The sequence below is a fragment of the Peromyscus leucopus genome, chromosome 3 (assembly GCF_004664715.2).
Source record: "Peromyscus leucopus breed LL Stock chromosome 3, UCI_PerLeu_2.1, whole genome shotgun sequence".
NCBI lineage: Eukaryota > Metazoa > Chordata > Mammalia > Rodentia > Cricetidae > Peromyscus > Peromyscus leucopus.
Window position 1 is genome coordinate 21404126 of NC_051065.1, and position 16170 is coordinate 21420295.

A 16170-nucleotide genomic window follows, 5' to 3' on the forward strand; every position below is an offset into this window, starting at 1 on the left:
TTCTTTCCTTCCTTCACAGCTTTACTAGAACTCCATTGTCAGTCGGTCACAAGGAAATGGCCTATGTTTGAAAGGGAGTAGTCTTTTTCACGTGAGGATGTGGGCTGGACCCTCATCCTTGATATCTCCTCCCACTGCAGTATGAGGCGTTTCAGATTCTGTTGTCCAACCTGTGCCACTCCTGCGTCCTCTTTGTGGAGTCATTCTCTGATTTTGATATATAAGTATGTAGGTTAACACATTCTACTTTGACTGTCCCTGCCTATTCTGTACAGTCTATCTTAGTCATTTCTTTTTTAGTTTTTAAATGTGTGTGTGTGTGTGTGTGTGTGTGTGTGTGTGTGTGTGTGTGTGTGCATGCATGCATTCTTGGGTTATGTGCACCACCTATATGCAGGTGCCCGAGGAGATCGGAAGAAAGCACCAGACCCCCTTGGAGGGCTAGATCATGATCTACCCGAGTTGGATGCTAGGATCCAAGCCAGTGTCTTGTTTGAGGGAAGTAAGTGTTCTTAACCATTGAGTCACCTCTGGCCCCTGTGTGTTCTTTCTTAACTGCATTTGGGGTTTTGGAGAAAGGACAGATGCATGGGGGAAATCCTCAGGGATTTTGCAGCTGTGCTCAACCCAGAGGCAACTGCTCTGAGATGGTGAGAAGAGGGAGAGGAGAGGAGAGAGCTAGTGTTGTCAGAAAAATGGAGGCGAAATCCATGCAGTCTGAAAGGTGAGGGTGAACACGGGAAACGCGGTGGGAAGATGGGCAGTCGGGGTGAAGAGAAACAGGCTGGACTGTGTACGTGCTCCAGATCACCTCAAGGTTCAGAGTCCAGATGTGTTCCCTGGGGGCATGGTGTCTTCCCAGTTGCACTGGCACTTCAGCTTTTGCTATCAGTTCTATTGAGAAATGACTTCAAGTCTGCACCTGGTGAAGCCCCTTTACATTCGTTTATGAACCAAAGCTGTAGCCCTCTCTTCTTGGTGGGGTTCACCTGGATGTCCATTTGGTACCCTAAATTTAAGAGACCCTGAGTTGGATTCTCATCTTTCTCCTGAAGTTAACCTTTCATCTGGGCTTACTGATGTATCTCTGGCCGGTATCATTCTAGACCAAGTCTTCAAAGCCACCTGTGATTCTCCTTTATCTTTGTATCCTGAGGTTTGAGAACTATTCAGCATTATCTTCTTCGGGTCTTGTGGCTGGCGCCTCTTTGTCTTTCCCGTAGCTTTGAACTGACCATTGTGATAGTCTCTGTGTATCCCTGGACCCTATCTAATCTTCTGCATCGCTGCCACTTTAATATTTCCAAACTCAACCCTGGGTTGATGTAATGAAAAATTCCCGACCAGAGATCATTGTCTCCCCTCCAGTCTTCTGGTGTATCTCTGGACCCTGTCTAATCCTGCTCATCGCTGCCACTTTAATATTTCCAAACTCAACTCTGGGTTGATGTAATGCAGAATTCCTAGCCAGAGATAATTGTCACCCCTCCAGTCTTCCTGTGGCCCGTGTGCTTTTGGCCACCTGCGAATATCATTGATGTCATTTCATAATCAATATTTCTAGATAGAGGTTACCATTCAATCCTCACAGATTGTGAGCTCCTTGTGGGGCAGGAACGATGTCTTGTTTACTTGTAGATTCCCCATATTGACAGGTAATAAGTTTGCTAGTTGGAACTCAGCAGCTGCTTTGACCAGATGTGATCTGAGCAAGTTAACAGTATCTGTGATAGTCATTTTGAATTTGACATTAATTTCATTTCTTTGTGTGCATTTGTTTTATTCTGAAAAGCTTTTTTATTAAGCTGTGCTGGTGGCATAAATGGAACAGTTAACTGGAAGACCAAACAAGCCCACAGTTTTATTGTCAGCAGAGAAACGGCTGCTGGGAAGGGAGATGGTGAGTGTCCAGGCTGTACACGTACTTCTCCATGTGGAAGTCGGTGCTCGCTGCCAGTGTTCAGTGTCAGTCCTGTGTCAATGAGTGTTTAATACGTTCATTTGGAAAAATAAAATTTTGTTTTCCTAATCGTCTAAAAAGACTTTTGATCCTCCTGTATCCTCCTATATTCTTAACCCATTATTTTCCTTTAAAAAAAAAAAAAAACTAAAAATCACTCTTGTTTTTAACCTATGCCCCATATCCAGTCTCTATAATGCCACTTATAGAAATTGTCCAAGTGTGCTTATTATAACAGTTTATTTAAAACATTGAAAAACATTAAGAAGTAAAATTAACAATATCACTTTGAAACAGCCTTTATGTAAACTTAGAAAAATGGCCATAAATATTTCATCTAATTTTGGGTGATTTGATTGTAAACCAAATTGATGGGGTTTTTTGCTATTAAATAATTACTTGGTACTTGATTTCTATTAGAAAGATGGATTCCCCCTTGAATGATGAGTTCATCCTTGTACATTTCTCTATCTCTAAATGTGTCCATTAGCCACATTGCATGACCTTTGAAAGAGTGCATTTATTTAGGACAAAAGTCTACCTTAGTATTAGGTTTGTTTAGAATATCAGTTACTATTGTAAATTTTCACTTCATAATTTTTGTTTATTCATCTCTAAGATCTTTTTCCTTCCCAAATATTGGCTGTATGTGGTTATGAAGATTATCTAAATAGTAGGCCTGGTTTCTATAACTTTGGGGGCCACCAAAATGTTTGCATAATAGTGCTAGTATTAAAATATTTTGAAAAGAGCAAATTCATATCATAAAATGTCCTTCCTGTAAGAAGTTTCTCCATGTATCTTTGAAGTTGAGGTCACTAACATTTTTATAACTGGTACCCAACTATTCAGCACCTGGAATCTTCATCCTCTACATCTGTTTCATAGTAGGACAAAGTTTCCCAGTATCGCCTCTGTCTTTGAAACAAACATCTGTGTATTTTAAAGAAATCTCATTGCTCATATCTATGTGAATATAACACTTTTATAGCAGTAACTTCCCGTGAAAAGATGCCAGGCATTTGTTTTAAAAAAAACAAAAAAAACACCAGAGTACTCATTCTGGAACTGCATATGGTTCTTCTTCCCACGTCCTCTCTAGTTGTCTCCTGTGAATTCTCCCACAAGTTCTTCCAAAGCCTCACTCTGATAACCCTTATTATTTTGTTTGTTTGGCATGGCCCTTCTTGCTGTTTCTTTCTAGTTATGGGTCTGATATGTGTGTCTTCCGTTGCTCTGGTTAGCATTCTACCTTCTACTCTGTTCTTTCCAAAGGAATGGAGCCTTCCTTGGCTTCTGATACACCCATGCAATCCCCAAAGATTCTTCCTCTAAACTTCACAGAACATTGTATAAATTATAGTCATCTTTTCCTTTTTCACTCTTCCTCTTGTTTTAAACTGTGATTCTTAGGGCTTCTGTCCTCTCTCACATACCCCTCTGGTCCTTGTTTGGTTTGCCAGAAGTGTTCTGTCTAACAAGCTGTTAGCTCCAGCCGAGTTTCAGACTCTAAACGACCGTGTACGGGGGATAGGAGCTGTCCTCCTAAGTCTGAGCTTCTACCTGGAGATGCCGCCTCCTCCTCCTCCTCTAAACCACTCAGCAGGCTTTTTTCTACCTGAGTTTGTTAAAGTTTGTGTGTATGTAAACTCGCCTTTTTTAGTTCTGCAGTGTGATTAAGAGAACTCTCTGAAATGAGAAACTTAGATTCTCTGATCAAATTCTGGTTCTTTATAAATCACAGAGAAATTATTAACCACGTTAAGGAGTTATGCAGTTCCTAACAGCAATCTTATTGTAGCAGAAGCATTAACTAGCAAATGTGTTAACTTGTATTTTGTGTTGTTGGGTTGATAAACTTCATGGCTCCACTGTTAGTCCTGATCTGTGCTTGTGAGACAAACGTTTCGTCTCTCTGAGTTCAGCTTTGTCACCTGTACAGTAAAATGGAGGGCTTATCAATTCCATGCCAGTCCTGGCTTGAGCAGGAGGCTAAGGCCGTGTCTTGGTCAGGAGTGCTTTAATCTGTCTTTTAATAAAGATATTTGCATGCCTAGACAGCATGACATCTAAAACCCTTTTCAACTTTTGGCGTTCTCCGAGTCCTGTGTTCTATTGATCACCCTTATAACAATAGTGTGCACCTTTTTCATATTGATATTTAAGCCACACAAACACACAGGCAAAAGGGAAAAATATATTTGGTTAGATAATAACCAAGATAATTCCAATTTAGGAAAATTGAAATTAGTAACTTAGGAGGGAAAATTTTCATGCAGAAATTCTTCTGCCTTTTTGTAGAAAAAGATCCAAGCCATGATTTCTGCCTCACATGAACAGAAGCGCCTGTATCTTAGGCAAAGGAGGCAATCTAATGCTGTCCTTAGAATGAATCCTGCAGCTTAGGCACGGGCTATTTGTGACTGCAAGAAAAACAACAGCTGCCTACCTCCAAATGAATGGCCCGCCGGCCTTTGATACCCTGAGGTGAACGGCTGACAGCAGAGAAACGCTTTCAATTGAAAGCCAACATTTATAAAGCTGAATTGATCAAACCTAGCATAAATCTCAATGAGGGGTTAAAAAAAAAAAAAGGAAGAAAATACATTGTGTACCTGGTTGGATATTAAGATCTCTTAAAATATTTTTCTACAGTAATTACCTGGCTTAATAATTAAATTTCAATTGAATGGTGTAATAACTTGTTAAAAATGAATTAGGAAGGAATTCATAAATTTATTAAGCCCTGCAAATCCTGAGATGAGTTATCTTGATTCAGAGAGCCGAAGGGATTCACCGTGCGGTCTGTTCCGATGCGGTGAGTGGCGGCTCCTTGCAGTGCTGCTGTGTATGCAGGGCTCTGAGTCTCAGAGAGACTGTTAAGCCCCTTAAAGCTGTAACATGAAAAAAATGAAGTCTCATTTCCCTGGTTAGTACTTAAAATGTTTGATTTTCAGGATACTCATGCCTAGTTGCTTAGGTCAAATTTTGCTTTTTAAACTTGTATTAAGATAGGTGCCTCTCAGTGCCTTCTTTATAGCTTGAGTATCTTGAAAAATCTTCTTCATAATTTTTATATAACTTCTTCCAGGTAGTACTTTCCATTAAGATAATGCTGTGAGCAGTTGGAAATATATATATACTGTCTTATTTAAATAATTGTCTCCAAAGTACCTTTTTGATACTTTCCCAATGACTGGCCACAAAAGGCACACTGATAAAATTAGATGCTTTTTTTTTTTTTAGAAATACACTTTTAATTTCTTATATGAAAGCTATTCATTATAGTATCTTGGTACTTTTCAGGTTGGTTAGGTTACTCCTGCTAAGAGTAATATTTAATCTATAAATCTTGGTTTAAATTATGCAGTCTGTTTCTCACATAGCAAGCATGAAGTTATTTCACCTAACACCTTATGTTCATTTTGATTTGACAGCTCATGTTTACATAACATCTGGATTGAATTAAGACTTTCAATTGTACACTTATTTATTTCTGAATGTATTATATTGCACAGAGTTTATACTGCTTTTGCCTCGAGGAATGACACCATCCAGAGTATCGTAAGAGAGTCCATTCACAGGCTTACAGCATCAGCTAAGAACCAGGAAATACACCACAAAAGGGTCCTTGGGCAGCTAATGCTTCAAATGCAGGCTTCTGGTTTTTCACATGGAGCAGAGCACTGCACACACTGAAACGGCACGTATCTTCTCTTAATTTAGCACGCAGTCCTACCTCATTTGCTAGTCTGGTTTTTAAACCTGCAGTAGGTTAATCATGGCAAACTTAAAAGGCTAGAGGAGCTGCTATAGAAAACATACTGAGAGCAATGAGAAATGAGCCGGGTGGTGGTGGCGCACGCCTTTAATCTCAGCACTCAGGAGGCAGAGGCAGGCGGATCTCTGTGAGTTCGAGGCCAGCCTGGTCTCCAAAGCAAGTTCCAGGAAAGGCGCAAAGCTACACAGAGAAACTCTGTCTCGAAAAACAAAACAAAGAGAGAGAGAGAGAGAGAGAGAGAGAGAGAGAGAGAGAGAGGAGAGAGATGACAGCTGACAACCTGTCTGCCAAGGGAGACAACAGAATCCATAAAACACACAACCTTAAAATGCATTGGCCTGCTGGGACCCGCTCTTGTGGTTTGTAAATGACAGGCAACCAAACAGTCCATACAGCCCCCTCTGTAATAGAGCCGCGTGCAGTAACTGATGTGAGAAATGATGATCTTAGAACATTACAAAAGCGGATCAGCCACTGCTACCTTGGGAGCATCAGCCCTCTACATGCTCCATTGCTGAACCCCGGTAATCTGAGATTTTACTCCATCCTTGTAAACCCTAACAGTGAGAAAAGGTCAATGTAAGTGGTTGGTATAAAGCCATCAATTTGTTGGTAAATTATGTGTAAATGAGACTTACACATAATTGGTATCTAACGAAGGCTACTTGGACACGCTTACTGACAATAATTTATGGCATTCTTCTCAAAGTCTGCATAAGGGAGACAGCTTTAAGATTAAATGTAGCTGGAACTTTCCAACCTCACACTAATGTCTATTTTATCTTTATGGCTCTGTCCTTGTTCTTAGTGACGCAGAAAAAGGTCCGGAATGTGTCCTTTGGACTCTTTGTAAAGAAGGGATGGTATGTGTGTCTGTTTACGTTTCAGTAACAGCAATTGTGAAGATCTGTTAGAGCTTCTTCAGCAGCATAATCTTTCAAACTTCAGTGTTTGTGAAGTATATCCATGTTTGCTTTTGCTTTTAAGGTAATTGTAACACTGATGCACACACTTAACCTTTTCCTGTACACAGAGAGAAAATTTCTAACAGATTCTTAGCAAAGGAAGATGGGCACAGTTTAGCTAGCGTGAGGTCCCACTTTATTGCTACTGCTGTCAAGACCTATTATTTGATTCTTGGCTATCTACTGTCACATAATATAGAGTTGTTGAAATGCCCTGACCTTTTCTATATTCCCTGTGACTAAACATGCAAAGAATACTTCCGTGAATAAGATTTTGGTTGCATGGTAATGAGAGACATAGGAGCTTAGGGAGGGTGAAATATTGACATTATTTCCAGCTCTTCTTTATTCAGACATGAGTTTGGTTTTTTTTGTTTTTTTTTTTTTTGTTTTTTTTTTCGAGACAGGGTTTCTCTGTGTAGCTTTGCGCCTTTCCTGGGACTCACTTGGTAGCCCAGGCTGGCCTCGAACTCACAGAGATCCGCCTGCCTCTGCCTCCCGAGTGCTGGGATTAAAGGCGTGCGCCACCACCGCCCAGCTGGTTTTTTTTTTTTTAATTAAATTCTATTGCTTATGGCAATGTATTTTCGAAAGTTTTAGTCTTTATCACCTTAGCCATCTTTTCTGTTTGACAGTGATGCTTTTAATTCTCCATGGGTCGAACTTCTGCTTTAATTGTTTTGCCCACGAATGTTGCTAGATTTGCAGGGATCTAGCTACATACTGGTTTTCAGTTTCGTTTGTTTCCAGTGGCATGTTTGCAGAGGTAATGGATTTGCAGCTGTACAAGATTGCAGAATCATGCGAGACACAGAGAAGCCAGACCCTGTGGCCTCGGCTTGATTAGCACAGTGCAGTCCACATGTATATTGTGGAGTTGATCAGATCTTCGTGCTGTGGCTTCTTGGGGGGTTTACATTTCATTTTCCATACTCATTATTAAGAAAAATAATATATATCAAGTTTGTTGTTTGTGGATAGGCACCTGTGAATGCAGCAGACGTTAACTCCAAGAAGCAGTCTCTATGGGTGTTTGTGCAGACCCCATGAACATTATTGACATAGCTCATGTTTAGAAGAACAACAGCCCAGAGCTTCAAATTCTCTATGTCATTTTGCTTTTGAAAAGAAGCATAGGTGTAAATACTGCCCAAATAGCCTCTTGTAAGGAGGCTATTTGTTTTGCAAATAACAAAGGCATAGGGAAAGGGCTCTTCTCTGAAAATGTTGTGTGGGTGCCCATAATTTAAACCCATTGTGAAGAAAGGAAGTGATATTTTCACAAACAAAACATAGTGGCTTAGTCATTTTCCATATCTAGATGATGAATATGTCATACATCTGTATCATGTTTTTCTCCAGTGAATGGTATACTATACTTAAAGTGAAGTAGGCTTTACTGTAGAGTTGCCAAGGCAACTGACCAGCAAGGGTACAGTTCAACAGATTGCAGAACGGCAGTTGAGTACACAAGAATAAAGAAAATGTGCATGTCATCTTAAAGCCTGAGAGGGCCATGGTGAATTGTGGCTTAACTATTGCAGAAATGGTTTTGTTTCTTTGTTTGTTTTGTGGGGGCAGAATCCCAGGTGCTCTATACTAGTCATGGTGGGGTGATATGGAATGATAGGTACCCTTTAATGGGTTCGTGTTAGGCTCTGTGAGGGCTATTTAGAAAATCGAATTATTTCAGTGTTGTTTAACGGGAGAAACATGTCCTTTTGCCTCACAAGCTGACATATATCACTTTACGTAGCAAACACTAAAAGAGCCTATTACTTTATGATGGAAATGGAGGACAGTAATCTACAGAATACTATATCTTAAATTAAGTGTCATATATGTTTAGCTCCCTAGCGTGAGACCTGTGTCTGTCTCTGCATTGCTTCGTATTCGAATGTATTCATTCATTCCACAGGCATCAGTAAACCTATTTAAATATGCTGAACTCTCCTCAAGGCATTAAAAAAATGACAAGGAAAATAAAACTCAGTATTGCATGGCATGGTGTTTTCATCGCTAGGAAGATTAATAAATCAGATCAGTTCAGAAGAGATTCATTTAGATCATTCTGAATATTCCTGTGATTTAGACATAAGGTTGAGATCTGGAATTTTAACAACTGTCATATCGAGGAAAATTACTTCTCAGAAGCAGTTTGAAACTCTCTACCATTTGATTCTTTTCTTCCCAGCTTTGTTTTCTTCTGACATAAACCCCAGGATTGTACATATTTGACTTAATTACTTCCTTTATAGGTTCCTCACAATATCCCACTCACGCATCTTGCACGTTTTCATTGCTGAATGCCCAAATACTCTGTCTCTGTCTTGTAAACAACTACTCTATTAATTTTTTCCAGATCTTTCCAAAGTCAACCCACCCTTCATGATACTGCCCGAACAGCTTATATTTCTGGGGTAAGACCTAGTTAAGAAGATGTTGGTCTCCCAAACTGGATGGTGGCCATGTGGGAAGCAGGGGTTGAGTCTCTGTGGTCTTCACATTTTTGACACCATCTGATATTTAGGATACATTGTGTTATTGAACTGGATCAAAGAAATTCAGATTTTCATGTTTTCCATCCTTACAATTTTTCTCTGATTCAGTGATTATTATTTGGAATGTGACCATTTCTCCAGGTGAGTACATAGTCCTTGAGTAGAAGCTGGCAATTAGAACACCAAGGGGGAAGACTGCATACTTCGGTGCCAAACACATCCGTGTCTTCCTACAAACCTGGCTGAACCATCTTGCAGCTTTTATTTATTTATTTATTTATTTATTTGGTTACATAGCCTTTTTGGTTGTGGTTACTTTCTTTTGAGATAGGATCTTGCTCTGTAATCCAGGCTACCCTGAACTTATTTCTATAACCAAGGCTTGTCTTAAACCCAAAACAATCCTCATATAGATCTCTTGAGTGATAGAATTACAGGCATGAGCCACCACATCTGGCTGCTCCATAGACTTCGAAGTTGTGTTTTTAGTAGTCAAGTTATGGATACATGAAACTACAAGCCAAATGTTTTAGTTCACTCTTCTTTTTTTAGGGGCAGCTCTCCACAGAACAGAGGAACAAGTTTTCTCAGAGGGGGAAACATTTTGTGGGAGTTCTTCTTCCTTTTTTCAATACTAAAAACTCTACTTTCAGTAATCTGGCTGTCTAGGGCTTTTAGCAAGCTGTGAGCCTGGTGTGAGCAGTCTTGGGGTTCCTGAGGTTAATTACCACATTTACAGATCCATCAGTGACTAAGGGAAAGAACGGGGCTGATAGGGTTTACCTGTCTAAAAATTGCAGCTGCTGGCCAGTCATGAAGCTAGAATCCCAAAAGACAGTGCAGAGGTGACAAGGGATGATGGCTTTAATGTGCTGGTGGAGATGATGATATCAGAGGAAAAACAAGAGGTAGAAACTAATCAGACCAATTTAGCCATTTTCGTGCACTGGAATCTTATGTCCTAAGTCATAGTGAATCATGAAATTGGTCTCATTTTGCCTAAAGAATGATTTGTCCAGAGTTGTGTTGTGTAATTGTTGCTGCTAACTTAGGAGGTATCACAATGGAATAGATTATGCTATTTTAATTATTAGATGCCAAAATCAGGAGACATGAAATAAAGTAATTGTTTCTAAGAAAGGTTTTAGTAATGCATGGAGAAAGTTGCCAGCACATCTTCCTAAGTATAAATGAGTTGCTGTCCATTCTGGTGAGAGTTATTAGACTGCCCTGCCTCTGCTTGGAAAGCAATAGTATTTATTATTTAAAAGTACTCTATGTATTTGCTTTTTAAAAAGGGAAAAGGAAAAAAACTGTAGTAATTATAAAGTTTGCAGGTTTTTATTATATGTGTTTTGTTGGTAATATTTTTGAACAAAAATAAATCATCAAAATGATATTTATGTCTTTATGCTTAATGGCAATTAAAAATACTAAATGTAATGTATGTCATTTTACTTGTGCGGTATTTTAATGGTTACTGAATACAAGTCGGAAGAGTTTTCTTCTGCTTTGTCCTAAAATTGCTTCGCTTTCAATCAAATAAGCACTAACGGTTCCCTCGTGTGTTGTTTGGTTTTCTCAGCAGTCCCTGCATAGTGAGCCCCCGCTCTAGCCGATGCTGTTATCAAGGGTAGTTCTCACTCTTGTCTGTCTCTTTGCTTTCAGTGTTCACTCTTTTCTCAAAGGTGCACTCCGATCGGAACGTATACCCGTCTGCAGGGGTCCTCTTTGTTCATGTGTTGGAGAGAGAGTATTTTAAGGGTGAATTTCCACCTTATCCGAAGCCTGGTAGGTTCTCTGCAGGAGGGAAGAAGGGTTAAATATTTCTTTTTGTTCAATGTGCACAACCTGCGTGATATGAAATCAAACACAATTAACAGTGTTTAAAATGATTTGGATCTGTGAAAAAATTAGTTGTTGTAGGATCTTTCTCATTTTAAGATGAGAAATTTAATTATAAAAGGAAATAATTTTTTGAATTTTAGAGAGTGCATATTTCTTAAGTTTCAGCCTTGAGTGTTATGTCCCTGCCTGGCAAATGACCTGCCATTAGTCACACAAAAATAATTACAGCTGTACCCAATTCTGATATTCTATGCTCTGACTTAGTTTCGTACATAGTATAGTGATTTTTTTTTTTTTTTAGAAAACTATACATTTGTTGTGTAAGAGAATGAAATAAGGTATTAAATAACTGTTTTTAAAAAGCGATTTTACTTTATGAGACAGTTTGATAAAGTTCATAATAATGCAATGATGATTTATTTTCCTTTGAAGTAATAACAATTATTAAAACATTCACTATTCTTTTAAATGTTATTTTGAATTATCACAAGTACTGTCACATTAATGAAGATACAGAAAGAATAGCAAGAGAAAACATTAAGCTATAACTCTTAAGTAACAAAAATGACTTCTGAAAATTAAATTTTGGAAGAATACATGTTTAATATTAGAATTAATATAAATATTCTTTTGTAGGTTATATGATGAATAGTAGCTTATCTGACATTAATAAAATGACAGTAGACCTGTTTTTAATAGTAAAAAGAGTCTTTTTACTTTTAAAGTGTTTTCTTATGGGATGTTCCAGTTTTAGAAAACTATGGCTAAGCCGTTTGGACAGCAGTTGTTACATATAAGAAAAGTAAATAACTACGACACATTATGATACATTCATAATTATTTGACCACTCCGAAGTGCATGAAGTGAATGCTTCTTATTAACAGATAAATGCATTTGGGGAGATATTTATGAACAATACTTGTTGTCTTACTGGTGAAACTGTCCTAAAGTATTATCCTCAAAATAGTACCAAGAAATTTGTTAAAATCTACTACTTTTATTAATTAGATCTCAAGACCAATTCAACAACCAAAAGCATATTTTTCAGCATGTGCATAACTAAAGTCAAAATTTCCAGATGAATTTTTTTTTCATTTGTGTATTCAGTTTGCTACAAATGTCAAAAAAAATTTTTTTTCAGGTGGAATGTTTTGATTGAAAGCACCAAGGAAGCATGTATGAAAATAATTGTTGTATGTCTTAATTCTGTGTTCCTTATCTAGGTGAAGTTAGTAATGATCCCATAACATTTAACACAAATTTAATGGGTTACCCAGACAGACCTGGATGGCTTCGATACATCCAAAGGACACCATACAGTGATGGGGTTCTGTATGGGTCTCCAACAGCTGAAAATGTGGGGAAACCAACTATCATCGAGGTAATTTATTTTGAATGAGCAATATTATGGGTTTTTGTTTTATCATTTGTTTTAAATGTTGAAATTAAAGTTACATGGAAGTGATTTTTAAGATTTTTTTTAACATAGAAATATACTTGCTAATGTTTTGACATATAATATTCTTCTCTATAAAGTTTGCTGTTTCAACATTTATATTAAAAATGATAAACTAAACTACTGAAAAATCAAATGATTAAAAGAAATAAATTAACATAAAGTCTATGTAATAAGATAAATGCATACTTAAAACATTTATTTGTTCTATATTTTAAAAAATATTTCATTTAAAAAATATTTCAGTTGTGTGTGTGTGTGTGTGTGTGTGTGTGTGCGCGCGCGCGCCTTGATGCATTTCTGGAGGTCAGAGAACAGCTGTTAGGAGTCTCTCCTTCCACTCTGTGTGTCCTGAGGATCACACTTAGGTCTTCGGACTTGGCAGTGAGTACATTTACCCACTGAGCCAAATTGCCAAGTCACATCTATATTTTTTATTCAAATTTCATGCTTATTGAAATAAAGTCACTCACTAGACATCTTACTTACCAAACATGTGAAAGGTGACTAGGGTTAGAAGGATGAATGGCAGATGCATTCAGCCATGCATTATGGTCTAGGGGCTGAAGATCTGGGAGAGAAACACATGCCTACCCAATGCTGTGGGAACTGCTATCATCAGAAGCTGCTCAGGCATCCATTTCACACAGTCAGGGAAGCCTTCCTGGGGGAAGGAAGCAGCCCTTCAAGATTTTGAAAATAGGGTTTGGGCTCTCACTTAGTGATAGAGAAGGTAGCAGGCATGTGCAAGCTCATCTCCAGAACTGAAACAAAACAAAACAAACAATAAAAGCACACCCCACCCCACCCCCAGATCCAAACAAATCAGGGAAATGTGAAAAAGTATATGATCTCAGAGAGCTATATATGTGGTTAGAAGTTAGGGTACATTCCAGGGGACAGATGATAGGAGCACAAGTTATCAGTGTTGCTAAGGTAACCCTCCCGAGGGCTGTGTAAGCTGTGATGATAGAGTTAGCCTGTACTCTGAAAGCCATTGGGGTGTTATAATTCACCAGTTTTTTTTTCCAGTATCAACATACCTATAAGACATGAGAAGTTAAAACCCATAACAGCAATGATAATGGTAATTTAAATCAAATTAATATTTCCTTTAAAAGTTATAATTAAAAGATAAAACTGTTTCACTGTTGATGTGGGTACTGGGAACCAAACTTAAGTCTTCTGCAAGAGCAGGAAGTGCTTTTAACTGATGAGCCATCTCTCCAGTCCCTCTGTTGAGCTCTTTTTAAATAAAGAATCAAAGTGATCTTCCTTAACCTGATCATTTTTCCCAAAAGAATAGCAAACATCATTCTCAGTGGGGAAACATTAGAAAAATTTCACTTAAATTCGGGAACAAAACAAGAATGACATCCTCTATATTGTAGAATATATTGGAAGTCATAGCTAGTGAAGGGAAGAACATGACATCAAATCCCCAATGATTTGAAAGAAAGAAATTGAATGGTCAATAGTATGAAGTCTATGGACTATTAAAATATTATGAAAGGCTAGCAATAAGCTATAGGAGAAATATAAATGTGGTTCCATTTCTGCATATGAATAAAAAGTATTGAGAAAATAGATCTTTCAAACAGGCATGTATTTTCAATAGAGACAAAAATTATAAGGTACCAGGAGTAAATATAACACAAAGAATGTAAAATTTGCATAAATAAATGGTAATTTCAGTAATAGGAAGATAGTGTGATAATGGCATAATTTCTATAGATTCAGTTCAATGCCAATATAGTTTTCAGTGGATTTTTGAAAATAGAACTTGACTGTTTCTCACATGTATGGGGAGGATTATGTGCTAGAAACAACTAAGCCCTAATGAAGAAGAAAGCAAAGGAGGTTTCTGTTCTCTTGCAGGCTTCCAGATTTCCATAAACCCAAGGTCATTAGTACAGAGTTGCAGTGACACAGAGATGGACAGATGGGCCGAAGGGTTGAGTAGCAAGGACAGCAACAGGCCACACAAGGAACAGTGATAGTTGGTTGAAGGGTTGGTGCCACAGGTCATTGAGAAAAGGAAGGTCTATTTCTTAACTCGTGCTCAGAAAAATTGTTAGCCATTTGAATTAGATCCTTCATACCAACCATAGAGTTAGATCCTTCATATTAAACTCCAAGCACAAATCTAGGTAGATAAGGTCTTAAATGTGAAAAACAAAAGACTGAATTATTATATTAAAATACAGAAGACTCTCTTGCTGACTTGGGGACAAGAATACATTTCTTAAATATCAACTGCATATTTAATGAGAGAAAATATGTAATTTTCACTATTATATTTGTGAACTAGTCATCAAAAGAGATTCTTTAAGAAATAAGCCATAAAACAGGGGAAGATACTGTCATTGCATGTGCCTGACTATAGGGTACCTGAAATTGAAAAGAAATCCTCAATTCAATAAGAAGAAGATATTTTACTGAAGAGGACACACAAATACCCATGAACCCAAGTAAGGTGTCTATTCTTACCAGTAATGAGGGACATATATATTCAGATAATCATGAGAATTCTACCATCATTGCATGAAAAACACTGCAGGTGAATGTGGGGATTGACATGACCACTGTGGGTTGTATCACATGAGCGAATATTAGTGTACTATATTACTAAGCAGTCCCACTTCTCAGTATCTACCCAAACAAGCAACTTGCAAAAACTCACCTGAAGGCATGTACGGACACACTCCTTGAACATTGTTCATAAAGCAGAGCACTGGAAACTCACAAGGCAACAGACTCAAAAGGCAGTTAGCAAGAGCTAGGTGCATACATCATGTTGTGTTTATATGGTAAATATTATGAGCAAAAATGAACTGAGGCTTGTCCAGCAGTATGGATAAAGTTTTAAACAAAATGTTGAACTAGGAGGTGGGGAGATGAACCACAAGACTATATATGTGGGTGGCATTTAGATTACTGGTTTCATAGTGTTCAAAAACAAAGCAAAACTAAGCAATATGTTTTAAGTCTACATGTTTTTGTAATAAGTAAATGAGACCTTAAGAAAAATAGGTAAATGAAATCTTCATCTCGTTAAGTAAATGGGATTTTAAACATCACGTCCATAATTTCAACTACTGCTTGAAGAACTGTCAAGATGTTCTTAAGACATTAAATGTTATGAATCTGTGTCAAATAAGATGCTTAAAAAGTACCAATGACAACTTAACACAACCTTTTATAGAATGCACATATATCTATGTGGTGTAAAAAGCATAGGATTTTAATATATTCTTCTATTAATTTAGTCAAGTTTTATATGTCTTAAACCATTATTTAATTATATCAATCTATGAATTCAGTAACGATATATTTGAAATATTTAGATTTTAAACATCTGAAATTGGTTAGGCATTATTTTAGAAACAGAGGATCAAAAATAAAGCATCCCCCCTCAAGCTTTGAAGTGCTTCATGTCTTTGCAGTAAGTAAAATTTGATTGAGGTCATTACAGTACTTAAATGTCTTATTAGAAGTGAGAAAAAGCATACTATTTTGGTATAGCTGTTAAGATTAAACATTAGATATACATTCAGATAATAAAAATTTTCCTCTTAATATAAAATATCTTCACTTCCCCCAGTAACCTGTGATTAAAAAAAAAATGAAGCTGGAGTTTACAAATTTTACAGTAATG

The 16170-nt window shown here is 37.5% G+C and overlaps 1 protein-coding gene across 8 annotated transcripts in view; it reads left to right on the plus strand.

Annotated features, from left to right (window-relative positions):
* The window catches only part of Sgce (sarcoglycan epsilon), a 70797-nt gene that overhangs the window by 14969 nt on the left and 39658 nt on the right, over positions 1–16170 (plus strand). For 4 of the 8 annotated variants that reach the window (XM_028869801.1, XM_028869799.1, XM_028869800.2 and 1 more), the window contains exons 2-4: positions 1793–1900; positions 10876–10998; positions 12280–12437. In XM_028869801.1, the coding sequence (XP_028725634.1) occupies positions 1793–1900; positions 10876–10998; positions 12280–12437 (389 nt within the window). The remainder of the gene's footprint in view (positions 1–1792; positions 1901–10875; positions 10999–12279; positions 12438–16170) is intronic. The other 4 variants (XM_028869805.1, XM_028869804.1, XM_028869803.2 and 1 more) reach the window with 1 other exon arrangement.